We start from the raw sequence: 16,746 nt of genomic DNA on the forward strand, positions 1-16,746 counted from the left end.
TTCTCTGGTTCTGAATTGCCTGTTTGAGTTTTTTCAGAGTCTCACAGTACCTGTCAGCATTAATTGTGGTCCCAGAGGGCATAAAGTTGACAAACAATACCTCTTTCCGATCCGAAAAAATGGTTGTCGTGACTTTACCGGCAGACTGTGTCTGTTTGAATTTCCGCAGCTTTGGTGAAGAAGGATGCTGCCTCTGGCGTGATTGTTGCTTGGTCTCAGGTGTAAAGTGGTATGCCCAGGCTTTGTCACCGCTGACAACTGAGTCCAGAAATGCGCAGGAAGCATCAACTTGTTGCTGCATGTGGTCCTCCGTCAGCATGCATGGCACCCTTTTGCATACACCTTCCGGTAGTGGAGTGTTTCCATTAAAATTCTATGAGTGGTGCTTCAGAAACCATCAGGAACCAACGTGCTGAGATCATACAGGGTGATCTGCTGATCTTCACGCATACTTTGCTCAACTTTCAACATTGTCTCCTCAGAAATTTATGGTCTCCTGCTCCTTTGTTCGTCATGAATTTTAGCCCGACCAGCTGCAAACTCTCTACACCACTTATGAACATTTTTGACATCCATCCATGACTCACCATACACTTCTGTCAATCGGCGATGGATTTCAATCAGCACAGTGCGCTTTGTGTTGAAAAGCTGAATAACTGCACGCAATTAGCACTTGGCAATAACATCCAATGTGAGCTCCATTCTCAATGGCTGCCAAGCCAAGACTGAGCACCTCAGAGCACGCAGCATGCACGTTTACACAAGCGCTTGAAGCACTTTTCATAACAGTGTGACCAACTGCCACACAAACAGAGTTCTGCACTTGTAAAAAAATAGGAGACCTCGTAGTTTAATACTTAACTTTTTATTTTTCAGGAATTTTAGCGCACTCAACAATGACACAATTAGCATTTTATTTTGTGTTGTACAACTAACAGAGAGAAGGGAGAAAAATTGAAGGCAACAGGACATATTGTATCAAGCAAAATTTTAGAGGTAACTTAGATTACAAATGCATCTTTGTGGAACTATGACTTTCAAAGGACAGCCAATCAGCAATAAACATTCTGAAGAGTGGCATTTATCCTAAACTGTCCCATCTGGCAACTCTTATGTTAAAGGCCACAGATATTGGTTAATTGCTCAAATTAATTGCTTAACTTGAGCAGCCAAGACTAGGCAACCTTTTTATTCTTACCCAAAGCTGGTTGCAGTAGATGAAATGTAATCGTGATGTTTACTGGGTAAAGCTTGACCATTTAAGCAGCTAAGCTAAGGGTACAATAAATTCATTAATTCGTTGTGTTAATAAGAAGTGCTTCAGAAACAACATGAAGAAAGGTAGCTAACATAAGACATAAATGCAGTGTTGCTAATAATGAAACCTAAAGACTATATATTTTAATTTTATCTAATGCATAGGTACCAAGAATGGATTTTTATTCTAACATGTAGACAAGTAACAGTAAGATAAGAAAATGATAAAAAATAAAACAAACATTTTTTTCTCAAATCAGTTTGTTCACAGAAACTGGTCAAAATTTCTACCTCCAACATCACTACAAAGTGGACACTAGCAAAGTAATGTTTGGAATACCTCCTAAAATATTACTGACATATCATGAATCTGCAATCTCAAAAATTCTTGCAACCAGCTTTTCATGATGTTGATTCAGGCCTGGTAAAATGTGTCCTTCAGAAAAGACCACAAAAAGAACAGTGATGTTAAATTGGGCAATTTGAGAGGCAACTCTCGGGAACTAATTGTCCCGACCCAAATATGCTCAAATATTTTAGTCAATTGTTGCCAGACTGATGACTATCAGAAAACAAAAGTAAATAGAACGATACAGCAGAGATTACAATCATTGGGAAGCTGACAGTGTTCTAATTTCCAGCAATATGTACAGTCTTCTGCATTAAAAGCAAGAATCCTTTGTGAATGATAGACATGCAAGCAGTTTTCATTTGCAACATTCCAGACAGCCTAATGAGTGAGACTGAGTTCATAAGCAACAGTTTTGTTGGTAACTGGAAGTAGAGATAGTGGAGTATTACTTCATCAAGTTCTGAAATGCTCATTGTACTTTTGCATCCTGCATTGGCTTTATCTTGTGTAAACAAGCTCTATTATATGGCAGAAAAGTGTTGCAGAAAATATATTTAAGAAAAATGTTAGAGAAAATTCAACTACTCAAGAATAGAATAGAGACGTCACCACTTACCTGACTTAATAACTGTGAAAATCACACATTAAATGACGTTACTAAGAACAAATCCTTCCTAGGTTTTCTTGAGAATTTGGTTCGTAGTAATTGCCTTTCAAGTTTGTCACAGACTTCTCAAATACTATTTTTTATTTGGCTGTTATTTGTCAGAAAATGTTCAACTATCCTTGAAACCGCACTTTAGTCCATTTCTCTGGACACTTTGTAATGTTATTAACCCACAGTGGGTGCTTCATAACCTGATGACAATCATACTCACTCAGTAAAAATCCTGGAGTATGTCTGAATTGAGTTGTCTTTAACTGAATTGTTCAGTGTCTTGCACAAGTAATTAGCTTTCAGTTTTCCATCAAATTTGCTGAGTGAAGATATTTTTTGTGCCCTCCTCATCATTATCATGAACACCTGACACTCAATGACACAATGACATGGAGAAACCGTTGTTGGGTGGCAAAATCTGAGTTAAATATAATAAAAGAGAAAAATGTGTAGGTTCATATTTAATGTCTTGTTATAAGTCAAATGACTGTCAATGGATAAGAGGAGAAAAGTAATAGATGTGTAACAGGAAAGGAAAAGGACTGATGGAAAATGAAAATGACATAGAGAAGAAACGAAAACACAAAAGCATTTGTTTTGTGCTAAATTAGCTAATTAACACTCACAATTTGAATAAGCAATGAAGCTTAGTTACTGAAATTTGGTATTTTTTTCATTTTTATGGTTATATTATATAAAACTTGTACAAGCAAAAAAGAAATTGAAGGTTGCCCGCATTTATAGTGTGCTTTCCTTTTACAGAAAAAATACTTACACATTGCTTAGCATCTGAATTTCATGAAAAGCTTCTTTGCATCTTTCATCAGCCTGTATTAAAAGCTCTGTTGTAAAGCAAAATGTTGATCTGTTTCTTTGAACCTATAAAACATGCAAACACCAATAATACTGGAATGAGAAATTGGAAAGAATAAAGTTCTAACCATAATTGAAAATAGAGAACCACTCTATAAGGACTGTTGATTAAATTTCAGACTGCTGGAAATATGGACATCTATTACTAGTTTTATTGAAATACAGGTAAAAATGGAAGTTGTAAAATTATAATATGAAAAAAGGTAAAAGTTTATGCAAAGCTCTGTAGCATAACAGAGTCTGTATAAAGGTCTCAAACAAATATTTTGAAATATGATCCAGCTGTCATATACGTCACCCAACATCTTCAACATTCACCCACTACATAAGCTACTACACTTCACAAACATACAAACAGATCCACAACATAGCTATGGATATGGCATTTTCATGCTGGTTTACTGGCCACCAAAAGGAGACCTTCTTAGTTACCCAAAAACCTAAACTCTTTGTGAAATTCATATTTACTGATGACATCTTTATGATTTAAGCCCCTAAATACCCCAGCATTGATGTTTTTTCATAACCTCACTACTTCCTCTCAAATTCAGTTCACTTGATCCTTATCTGTTTTAAGAACTGTCTTCCTGGACATTGAGCAACAACTCTCTGGTGACTTTGCAAAAGACCAGTGTCAATAAAATTTTCTCTTTGAAAGTTTTGAAAGTTTCCACTCCTTTCACTTGAAAACATCTCTTCCCTGCAGTCTTAGCATACACAGCCATTATCTGCAGTGAAAAACAATGCCATTACCAATACACTGAAAGTTCTGCATAAGTTCTTCAGTGACAGGCACTATCATCCACATCTGTTCTACAAAAAGGTGTAAAGATGTAACATGAAATATTCTTTGAATAGTAAACTCACATCTGCTAACTAGGCACACATTAGCACCCCCCCTTAATACAATTTGCAGTGGAAAGCTTGGAACACACTCTCTGACAAGACATAATAATTTGCAGTATCCTACCAAAATCTTTCTTACCACTTCTAAATTGGTTTTTTTTCCACTGTCCAACTGATACAACCTTACACTAATCTGGTTCCTAACTATTCCTACCACTGGTGTATTCTACCTCAGTGGCCCCAAGGCCATTTGGAAAGAAGCCATGTGATATATCAACTTCACTGCAACTGCTGCAGAGATTTTTGGATAGCCATGACCACCAACCAAACAACTGTCCAACCTCTGTGAATGGTCAGTGCTAAACAGTGGCCAATGTCAAAACTGACCACCCAGCTGCACAGCAACCTACTCTGCACAACATGTCAAAGTCAATGGCTTTTCATGACCTCTACCATCTGGTTCATCCATCCTAATAGCAGCTTCTCCAAAGAGCTCTGGTAGGACCTATTCTTCAAACACAACATTTGATCCTGCATTGCTCCCAGCCTTATCTTCACTATTCCCTGTCATCCACCTACCTCTTCCCACTTCCTAATCTCCTATTTCCATTCCACTCACAACTCCCTCCCTCTTCATTAAAAGTTTCATATTTCCTCTGGTCTTCACTTCAGTTGTGTGTACAAAAAACTCCTTAGATCACTGGATCCTCCCTCACACTATATGCCCTCTGCATACTGTTTTCTTGGCATCCACTCTCTATTTCACATCCTCCCTCATACTCTGTTCCTCTGTATTCTTGTGTTAAAAAAGCAATTAAACTGGCCGCAGTTAGGTAATCTCTGTTTCTTCACCTGAACTGCTATCTTCTTTGCCTGCTGCCCTCCCTCTGTGCACACACCACATCCCTCCCCAGCTGTCACTACTTCCACATCAATTCACCTAATCCAGATGATACTCTGTGATACCTAAACAACAGCAGAATATAGCTCACTAGCAGTATCCTCCTGATACTGAGGCTTCACTTAAAATATGCAGGTCATTCTAGAAGTCTTGGCAACTATGGTATATCTTGCAATAGTGTGACAACACGGGAGTTCCTAAATGTCTGCTGAACCAATAAGTTAGTGTGTATCTGAATGCTAGCATATAATTTGGTTCCAATACAGGAGGTCATGGCAAAGGGTGAAATGACACACACAAATTCAAACTCTGTGCAAATTCACTGGGCATCAGTACAAGTGGAACAAAAATGAATTAAAATCAACTACTGTCCTTCAAAATAGTCCTCTCGTGTAGCTACACAGCATTGAGAAAGGTGTTGACTGCTATTAGGATTGCCGTAAATCTATGCTACCTGTCACTGAAATACCATGAAGATATTTGCACTGTTTGCAAAGTGTCTCCCATGCAATGGTTTCTTCTGTTCTGGAATGAGGTCAAAATTGCATGGACTGAGGTCTGGTGAGTAGGGTGGGTGGTCGAGGATGCTCCACAGACACCACTGTGTGGGTTGTAGTGTTATCATGTAGTCTGACTGCATTATCCAGCAGTGCTGTATGTTTTCATTGAAGTGTGCACTGCAGGTGATACAGCATAAAGTTGCAGTAATACTGGACATAGATAGTGCAGCTGTCCCTAACAGGGTCACAATCCACAATACTGTAATTGCCATATGCCAGAATGAGCTGGACCTTCATGGGTGAGGGATTCTCTTGCACTTTGTGTCATCATGGTGAACCTGGATAACACCATTCTGCTAACTGGATCTTCAATTCTGGTTCACACGCTCAAGCCCAAGTTTTATCAATTGCAATAATCCAACTTCCTGCTCACATTGTTCCAGGTTGATATGGCTGCTCTCGTATTGCATCCATTTATGTACCTGTGTTTACTGATGTGGTACTCATTTTCAACACTTCTTGGACACCATCAAGTCCTGCCGTAAAATGCGGAACAATTGTTGCTCTTGACATATTTATCAGTGTTGTTAACTCCTGCACAGTCCAACACCAGTCCTCTGTTAAAACCTGTTCAATAACAGTCATTGAAAAGACAGTACAGGTAGATGTGGGCTGCCCAATAAGTCAATCAATATCTGTACTGTTTCCCATGGGCTTTCAAATGTATTTACTGTGATAACCGTGATGTCACATGTTCATACAATATACCATAGTTGCCATGACTTATGGAATGACCCCCGTATAATGTAAGTGGATAGATAAGAAACACATATAAAGGTGTTGAAATTTGCAAGCTTTCAGAGACAGTGGCTCCTTCTTCTGACAGAAATGTTGAAGGGGAAGGAAATGGTGTGAGATTTAGGAAATGGGGCAAGAGGAGACTTATTGGATAGGATGAGAAGGAAAGACTGACTGCTGGGAAATGCACTGGATGAAAATTTCATCCAGTGCAGTCCCCAACAATTAATCATTCCTTCCTTTTCATCCTGTCTGGTAAGTCTCCTCTGACACAGTATTAGGGGTGACTTTTCTGAAAGCTCTCCATTTCTTAAACCTCAACAGTCATTTTCCTTTACCCTCTTCCTTCCCCTTTGATACATCTGCCAGAAGAAGGAGCCATTGGCTGCAAAAACTTAAGATTTCAATACCTTTATATGTGTCTTCTCCAGCCACTGCTTGGTGAGTAGATTTCTTATCTATCCATTTGCATTACATTCTCAAAAATGAATTATTTTTGTTGATATATGAGGCTTCACTGAGTATCACATGGAGTGGGTGGACTGATGTGGATTAGGTCGGAGATAGGCAGCGGTAAGTCGTCTTATTTCATTTGTTTAAAAATAAATAGTCTGCTGCTTTTTAAAATTACTTATAAATCTATCCTGCTTTTCAGATAAACTAATTTTAAATATTATAAGAGAAATGCAACTAAATCATCATATCCCACACATATCCACCTACAACGTAAGAAAAACTTGCATTTTCCACATGTCTCAGCCCAGAATACTACTATACCTGAAAATTATTTTTCACACAATTGTTACATTACTCAACAGCCTATCTACAAATACAGCACTAAAAGTAAACCTTCCTTTTAACATAATCTAAATTCTGGTAGATGCTGATTGTATACGGTAAAACCGTTTTTGAAGTCTGAATGAGGCCAGAGATTGCTGATGGAACATATCTGCACCATTTACTGTTTGCTGGTGACCAAGTAATTATGGTACAAGATGTAGAGGGTGCAAATTATGTTGTATATGTAATTAGCTAGCAATTGAATATAAAAACTGGGTTTCACAAATTAATTATAAAAAAGGAGGATATCTTACTAATGAACTTTACATGGAGAGGAAAACATAAAAAAAAACTGACAACTTTTACTATATGGGGCCCCATTTTAGAAAAAGAGGGAAATTGAAATTTATACATTAATAAAAAAAATTAATGATAGAAGCAAAGTCATTGGGATGCTCAGTTCAGTCATATGGAGCAGAAATGTGATGAACATAATGAAAAGACTCATATTCAAATTGATATTAGAGAGTCCAGGATGGAACATAACAATATTATGAAAAGGAAAGTTGCTACTCCCATACAGCAGAGATGCTGAGTTGCAGATAGGCACAACAATAAGACTACCACAAATAAAGCTTTCAGCCAGTAAGGCCTTCATCAAAAATGGAAGACATATAAACACACACACACACACACACACACACACACACATAGAAACACACACACACACTCACTCACTCACTCACACAACTCACACACACACATGACTGTAGTCTCACGCAACTGAGGCCACACTCTGAGCAGCAACACCAGTGCGAGATGGGAGTGGCAACTGAGTGGGGGTAAGGACGAGGCTGCGGCAGGGAGGGGAGGGATAGTAGGGTATGGGTTGCAGACAATGAAGTGCTGCAGATTAGATGGAAGGGGGTGGGGGATATTGGAAAAGGAGAGAAGTAAAAAGACTGTGTGCAATGGTGGAATCAGGGCTGTGTAGTGCTGTAATGGGAACAGGGAAGGGGCTGGATGGGTGAGGACAATGACTAACAAAGGTTGAGGCTGGGAGGATTATGGGAACGTAGAATATATAGCAGGGAAAGTTCCCTGCACAATTCAGAAAAGCTGGTGCTGATGGGAAGGATGGTGGGCAGGACATTCCAGAGAGCAACGAGAGATAATAGAAACTCTGGCGGAGAATGTAATTCAGTTGCTCCAGTCCTGGATGGTACTAAGTTATGAGGGGAATGCTCCTATGTGACTGGACAATGGGACTTTGGGAGGTGGTGGAAGACTGGAACGATAAGGCACAGGATATTTGTTTTTGTAGAAGGTTGGCAGGATAATTATGGTCTGTGACGGCTTCAGTGAGACTCTCAGTATATTTCAAGTGGGACCGCTCATCACTATAGATGCAATGACCATTGGTGGCTAGGCTGTATGGCAGGGACTTCTTGGTAAGGAACGGGTGGCAGCTGTTGAACTGAAGGTATTGCTGGTGGTTACTAGGTTTTCAGTGAGTTTTCGCATTTCACTATCGTCAACTCCCTCAGATTTCATTTTGTTTACCCCTTTTGCATCCGTTTCATCCTTCTTGTGATTTTTCACAGATATTTGGGTGTATATTTGCGAATTTTTTCGGATGTAATTCTAAGATTTTTTTCGTAATTTTTCACATTTTTTCCACCACCATGAATCCTTGCTCCTTCCATCTGCGTCAATATTGAAAAGTTCCCTTATCCCTAGCTACAACCCAGTCCCACAAAGTATTCCTGTGTTCAGAATGAGATTTTCACTCTGAAGCAGTGTGTGCACTGATATGAAACTTCCTGGCTGATTAAAACTGTGTGCCGGGCCGAGACTCAAACTTGGGACATCTGCCTTTCGCGGGCAAGTACTCTACCAACTGAGCTACCCAAGCACGACTCACACCCCATCCTCACAGCTTTAATTCTGCCAGTATCTCGTCACCTACCTTCCAAATTTTACAGAAGCTCTCCTGTGAACCTTGTAGAACTAGCACTTCTGAAAGAAAGGATATTGCGGAGACATGGCTTAGCCACAGCCAGGCGGATGCTTCCAGAATGAGATTTTCACTTTGCAGTGGAATGTGCACTGATATGAAACTTCCCGGCAGATTAAAACTGTGTGCAGGAGAGTTGCTGTAAAGTTTGAAAGGTAGGAGATGAGATACTGGCAGAAGTAAAGCTGTGAGGACGGAGCGTGAGTCGTGCTTAGGTAGCTCAGTTGGTAGAGAACTTGCCTGCGAAAGGCAAAGATCCTGAGTTCGAGTCTTGGCCCGGCACACAGTCTTAATCTGCTAGGAAATTTCATATCAGCGCACACACTGCTGCAGAGTGAAAATCTCATTCTGTTTTTTTTTTTTTCTGGTTGAAATCCAAATTGGTTACTAATAATAATATCATTTTATATAATAAAATTGTTGATCTAGTTTGCAGCTACTTTCTCTAAAACTTTTGACAGGACTGGAATAACAGAAATAGGCTGATATTTTCCCATGTCTTCCCGCAACCCTTTCTTGAACAGAGGTCTAACTTTGGCATACTTCAAAACATCGGGAAAGCATCCCTATTCAAAAGATTGGCTGAATATTTTAGTTAGGGGAGGTGCTGTTATGTCAATTGTTTTAATCCTTTAGTGGGTATTCCATCCCACCCAGCAGAGTTCTTATTTTTTAGTGATAATACTACATTTGTCACATCCTTTATTGTGACTTTTTTTAAATCCATAAGATACTAAGCTTCTTGGTGGAGTTCAAAGGGATTTACTTTACTCTGCTACATCAACATCTGACTTTGCCACATTTATGAAGAATTGATTTAAGCACTCTGATATTTGAGCTCAGTTTACAATAAGGCTATCACCTACTTTAATCCTAGAAATTTCATTACTTCTAACCCTAACACCTAACTCTCATTTGACAAAAAAAAAAACCACACTGCTTTTGTTTTACTTCTGTGTCATACAATGAACTTATTGTTTGCCATTTGTCTGGCTGCCTTCACAACTTCTTTAAATATAGCTTTATAATGACGAAACTACCCATTAAAACATCTGTTTCTATTATATTTCAGTTCATTTTGGAGTTTTCTCTTCCTGGCACTAGAAATTTTTTATACCCTGAGTTATTCATTTAAGTTTATTAGTCGTTTTGTTACATGTGGTTCTAAGTGGAAAAATTAGATTAAATATTTCAAGAAAGCTAATTGAAAATTATTAAAGTTACTGTCACTCGGAATGCAGCTGTTGTAAGGCCATTCAGTCTCTCTTAACTTATTTCTACATGTAACTGAATTTTTGTCACTGAAGTTTCTTTTTGTGTGGCTTTTCTTACATGAAATTTATTTGTTAATTTCTGGTAGTTCAATGAACAATGCAGAGTAGTCAGAGATTCCTAAATCTATGCAAAATTTATAAACATCTTCAAACACATAATTTGTTAGAATATTATCAATACAGGTAGCTGACTGTGCATTTACTCTAGCGGGTTGCATGAAGTTTATTTTGAAGCCAAACTTTTTATTAAATTCGTGAATTTGGAAATGTCATTGCTTTCAACTACGGTGTTAATATTGAAGTCAGCAGCCATTACTTTTTTGTCCTTTTTTCTTTACTGGGCTTTTCAAGTAGGTAATGAAAGTTCACCAGAAAAGCTTTAATTGTAGCTTTCTCTGATACCCTATAAATAGAAACTAATACAAGATTTAGGTCCCTCCACTCAATAAAGCAGCTTTCAAATGTACACACACCATTCAAATCAATAAAATCATTTCTTATTTCATATTTTGTATCAGAATGAGTAAGTATGCAAGAGTCTCCAGGTGATTTCTCTTTTCAATTTTATTGGGAGTATTAATATTGTCAGATGCAAACCAGTGTTCATTGAGACAAATAACATTGATATTTCTACATTCAGATAGAATAATCTGTAATTCATCAACTTTATGGATTTTGTTTGAAAATTCAACACTTAGACCAGTTATACTCAAGTGCATTACGTAAGCACGTTCTTTCTTATTTATGGTCTCAAGCATACTCTTTCTTGGATACCATTTTGATATTGCAGTTTTCGTTACCAAACACTGTTTCTCATCCCCATCAAATCTTATCAGTTTCCGCTATTTTTTCATAATTTTACATGAATCAGGGAACATTTTACTAAGAATTTTGGATCCTAATGTATTTAAATAAAGACCGTCTTCACCCAAACATTTATTACCTAAGAATTTATTCAAATTTATGAACACAGCTCGTAGATCATTACATTTTTCATTTAAATCACAGTTTATTTCTCTATATATTGATCACTGACTGATCTTCTTCATTTACAATGATTTCTATAATTTAATAGTGAATTTATTGGTTATTCAAATGATAAAAAAATAAAAGTAATGATTAATTAAAAATCTGAAAGCACCAATGAATAGAGAGCTGAAAGATACTCCATATAAGCTAGCCAGCTTTATTCATATCTGTTTGTTTAATACACATTTTGTCTTTGAAATGGAATGGACTGGTGGCACAATTTGATGTTTTAATTAATAGTTCATGTTTTGATGCACTTTTGTTATCAGGAGAGGAGGCAAAATAACAAATTTTGAAGAGAAGCAGTTATTCTGACATGTATGTGTATGTAACTGGTGTTAATTTTGAATGGTGGTCAATTTACTAAAGTTGTTGCATTAATTGTTATCTGATACTAGATCAAGAGCATAATAGGACATGGGTCAGCATCCTTGTGGCCATTCGGCACAGTTGGTAATTTGGTGCAGTCCGCTGGAGGAACTTGCAGAGGCAAGGGTGGTGCTGATGTTGATAACACTCTGGGCAGTGAGCTAGCCGCACTAGTTAAGACTTCAATTTTTTGTGTATGGATACGGGATGTAGTTCATTTCTCAAAGGTGCAGAGGTAGACTTAGAGTGCAAGATAAAAATTCAACTGTGTGAAAAGTGTGGGACATGAGCATGACTTTGAGCAAATGCTGAGTCCTATTTAGTACTGTATTTCTGTGGAGAACTTAATGTATCATGCAGTCAGTCTGATAATTGATGTAGAGCCTTTATTTGAACATCAGCTTTGCAAATGGGTGAGTAGGTGTAGATCTGAACTTAGAAATTATTTACTGCTGTTAATGTCCGTTTCTGTTGGGCTTCAAGGACTTAATGTTATTTCATGCAAATTATTCCAAATTATGAACAATATTACATGGTTTACTTTAGTGAAGATTGCCACCAAACTTTGAATGATATATGCGTTTTCTTACATTGATGGAATGACAAGGGAATATGTATGCACGTCTTGCGATTATGCTGTTTTACTGTTCTGCACAGTTTCATTATTTGACTATTAACTGCACCTGATGTGAGGCTACAATTTTCTGATTACTCATTTGTTACAATAAATCTTTAATTGATTTTAAACATAATTCAGCAGTGTTGTCTACCATTATTAATCTTTCGGGATTTATTCAATATTATTAATTATAATTTGCTAATCTGTCTATACAGACTTTGACTGATGGATCATTCATTGGATTAAATGAGGGCCTTAAAGTAAGCATATGGCACATGAAGCTGAGTCAGCACTTAGTCGAGGTCACTTGTCTGCCTGCCCCATCTCTGATTTCAGATGTAGTCAATGTGCAGTCACTGAATATGGAGGGATAAAATTTCTATGAAGGTGGGAAGGCTTTGTTGAGTTAAGGGGTTGGATAGTTTCTTATTCTTTCATATGCATCTGTCAGTAGTACTAAAATATTGCCTCTTAAAAGTAAGTACTTGCCAGGATCTTTATTTCAGAGTCCATGAAACATGGACCTTGCTGTTGGCAGGGAGGGTTGTGTGCCTTAGCAATGCCAATAGCCGTGTCAAAGTTGCAACCAAAATGGAGGGTATCTGGTGAGAGGCCAGACAAATGTGTGGATCCTCAAGAGGGGCAGCAGCCTTTTCAGTAGTTGCAAGGGCAACAGTCTGGATGATTGACTAATGTGGCGCTGTAACACAACCAAAACGGCCTTGCTGTGCTTGTACCACAAACAGCTGAAAACTTGGGGAAACTACAGCCTTAACTCTTCACGAGGGTATGCAGTTCTACTGTAAGGTTAAATGATGATGGTGTCCTCCTGGGTAAAATAGTCCAGAGGTAAAAGGCAAAATAGACCCCCATTTGAATCTCCAGACAGGGACCACTCAGGAGGATGTCATTATCAGGAGAAAGAAACCTAGTGTTCTACAGATCGGAGCGTGGAATGTCAGATCCCTTAATCGGGCCGGTAGGTTAGAAAATTTAAAAATGGAAATGGATAGGTTCAAGTTAGATATAGTGGGAATTAGTGAAGTTCAGTAGCAGGAAGAATAAGACTTCTGATCAGGTGAATACTGGGTTGTTGTTGTTGTGGTCTTCAGTCCTGAGACTGGTTTGATGCAGCTCTCCATGCTACTCTATCCTGTGCAAGCTTCTTCATCTCCCAGTACCTACTGCAACCTACATCCTTCTGAATCTGCTTAGCGTATTCATCTCTTGGTCTCCCTCTACGATTTTTACCCTCCATGCTGCCCTCCAATGCTAAATTTGTGATCCCTTGATGCCTCAAAACATGTCCTAAGAAACCGATCCCTTCTTCTAGTCAAGTTGTGCCACAAACTTCTCTTCTCCCCAATCCTATTCAATACCTCCTCATTAGTTACATGATCTACCCACCTTATCTTCAGCATTCTTCTGTAGCGCCACATTTCAAAAGCTTCTCTTCTCTTCCTGTCCAAACTAGTTATCGTCCATGTTTCACTTCCATACATGGCTACACTACATACAAATACTTTCAGAAACGACTTCCTGACACTTAAATCTATCCTCGATGTTAACAAATTTCTCTTCTTCAGAAACAATTTCCTTGCCATTGCCAGTCTACATTTTATATCCTCTCTACTTCGACCATCATCAGTTATTTTACTCCCTAAATAGCAAAACTCGTTTACTATTTAAAGTGTCTCATTTCCTAATCTAATTCCCTCAGCATCACCCGATTTAATTTGACTACTTTCCATTATCCTCGTTTTGCTTTTGTTGATGTTCATCTTATATCCTCCTTTCAAGACACTGTCCATTCCGTTCAACTGCTCTTCCAAGTCCTTTGCTGTCTCTGACAGAATTACAATGTCATCGGCGAACCTCAAAGTTTTTACTTCTTTTCCATGAATTTTAATACCTACTCCGAATTTTTCTTTTGTTTCCTTTACTGCTTGCTCAATATACAGATTGAATAACATCGGGGAGAGGCTACAACCCTGTCTCACTGCTTTCCCAACCACTGCTTCCCTTTCATGCCCCTCGACTCTTATAACTGCCATCTGATTTCTGTACAAATTGTAAATAGCCTTTTGCTCCCTGTATTTTATACCTGCCACCTTCAGAATTTAAAAGAGAGTATTCGAGTTAACATTGTCAAAAGCTTTCTCTAAGTCTACAAATGCTAGAAACGTAGGTTTGCCTTTTCTTAATCTTTCTTCTAAGATAAGTCGTAAGGTTAGTATTGCCTCACATGATCCAACATTTCTACGGAATCCAAACTGATCTTCCCCGAGGTCCGCTTCTACCAGTTTTTCCATTCGCCTGTAAAGAATTCGCGTTAGTATTTTGCAGCTGTGACTTATTAAACTGATAGTTCGGTAATTTTCACAACTGTCAACACCTGCTTTCTTTGGGATTGGAATTATTATATTCTTCTTGAAGTCTGAGGGTATTTCGCCTGTCTCATACATCTTGCTCACCAGATGGTAGAGTTTTGTCATGACTGGCTCTCCCAAGGCCATCAGTAGTTCTAATGGAATGTTGTCTACTCCCGGGGCCTTGTTTCGACTTAGGTCTTTCAGTGCTCTGTCAAACTCTTCACGCAGTATCTTATCTCCCATTTCGTCTTCATCTACATCCTCTTCCATTTCCATAATATTGTCCTCAAGTACATCGTCCTTGTACAAACCCTCTATATACTCCTTCCACCTTTCTGCCTTCCCTTCTTTGCTTAGAACTGGGTTGCTATCTGAGCGCTTGATATTCATACAAGTGGTTCTCTTCTCTCCAAAAGTCTCTTTAATTTTCCTGTAGGCAGTATCTATCTTACCCCTAGTAAGACAAGCCTCTACATCCTTACATTTGTCCTCTAGCCATCCCTGCTTAGCCATTTTGCACTTCCTGTCGATCTCATTTTTGAGACGTTTGTATTCCTTTTTGCCTGCTTCATTTACTGCATTTTTATATTTTCTCCTTTCATCAATTAAATTCAAGATTTCTTCTGTTACCCAAGGATTTCTATTAGCCCTCGCCTTTTTACCTACCTGATCGTCTGCTGCCTTCACTACTTCATCTCTCAGAGCTACCCATTCTTCTTCTACTGTATTTCTTTCCCCCATTCCTGTCAATTGTTCCCTTATGCTCTCCCTGAAACTCTCTACAACCTCTGGTTCTTTCAGTTTATCCAGGTCCCATCTCCTTAGATTCCCACCTTTTTGCAGTTTCTTCAGTTTCAATCTGCAGTTCATAACCAATAGATTGTGGTCAGAATCCACATCTGCCCCTGGAAATGTCTTACAATTTAAAACCTGGTTCCTAAATCTCTGTCTTACCATTATATAATCTATCTGATACCTTTTAGTATCTCCAGGATTCTTCCAGGTATACAACCTTCTTTTAGGATTCTTGAACCAAGTGTTAGCTATGATTAAGTTATGCTCTGTGCAAAATTCTACAAGGCGGCTTCCTCTTTCATTTCTTCCCCCCAATCCATATTCACGTACTATGTTTCCTTCTCTCCCTTTTCCTACTGACGAATTCCAGTCACCCATGACTATTTAATTTTCGTCTCCCTTCACTACCTGCAGAATTTCTTTTATCTCATCATACATTTCATCTATTTCTTCATCATCTGCAGAGCTAGTTGGCATATAAACTTTTACTACTGTAGTAGGCATGGGCTTTGTGTCTATCTTGGCCACAATAATGCGTTCACTATGCTGTTTGTAGTAGCTAACCCGCACTCCTATTTTTTTATTCATTATTAACCTACTCCTGCATTACCGCTATTTGATTTTGTATTTATAACCCTGTAATCACCTGACCAAAAGTCTTGTTCCTCCTGCCACCGAACTTCACTAATTCCCACTATATCTAACTTTAACCTACCCGTTTCTCTTTTTAAATTTTCTAACCTACCTGCCCGATTAAGGGATCTGACATTCCACGCTCCGATCCGAAGAACGCCAGTTATCTTTCTCCTGATAACGACGTTCTCTTGAGTAGTCCCCACCCGGAGATCCGAATGGGGGACTATTTTACCTCTGGAATATTTTACCCAAGAGGACGCCATCATCATTTAATCATACAGTAAAAGCTGCATGTCCTCGGGAAAAATTATGGCTGTAGTTTCCCCTTGCTTTCAGCCGTTCACAGTACCATCACAGCAAGGCCGTTTTGGTTAATGTTACAAGGCCAGATCAGTCAATTATCCAGACGGTTGCCCCTGCAACTACTGAAAAGGCTGCTGCCCATCTTCAGGAACCACATGTTTGTCTGGCCTCTCAACAGACACCCCTCCGTTGTGGTTGCACCTACGGTACAGCCATCTGTATCGCTGAGGCACGCAAGCCTCCCCACCAACGGCAAGGTCCGTGGTTCATGGGGGGGAATACTGGGTTATAAATACAAAATCAAATAGGGGTAAAGCAGGAGTAGGTTTAATAATAAATAAAAAAAAATAGGAGCATGGATAAGCTA

The 16,746-nt window shown here is 38.6% G+C and overlaps 1 protein-coding gene across 1 annotated transcript in view; it reads right to left on the minus strand.

Moving 5' to 3' along the window:
• The window catches only part of LOC124712423 (mutS protein homolog 4-like), a 287,464-nt gene that overhangs the window by 109,463 nt on the left and 161,255 nt on the right, over nucleotides 1-16,746 (minus strand). Inside the window, exon 11 of the mRNA XM_047242719.1 lies at nucleotides 3,043-3,146. Within this exon, the coding sequence (XP_047098675.1) occupies nucleotides 3,043-3,146 (104 nt within the window). The remainder of the gene's footprint in view (nucleotides 1-3,042; nucleotides 3,147-16,746) is intronic.

Source organism: Schistocerca piceifrons, chromosome 1 (genome assembly GCF_021461385.2).
Source record: "Schistocerca piceifrons isolate TAMUIC-IGC-003096 chromosome 1, iqSchPice1.1, whole genome shotgun sequence".
Classification (NCBI taxonomy): Eukaryota; Metazoa; Arthropoda; class Insecta; order Orthoptera; family Acrididae; genus Schistocerca; species Schistocerca piceifrons.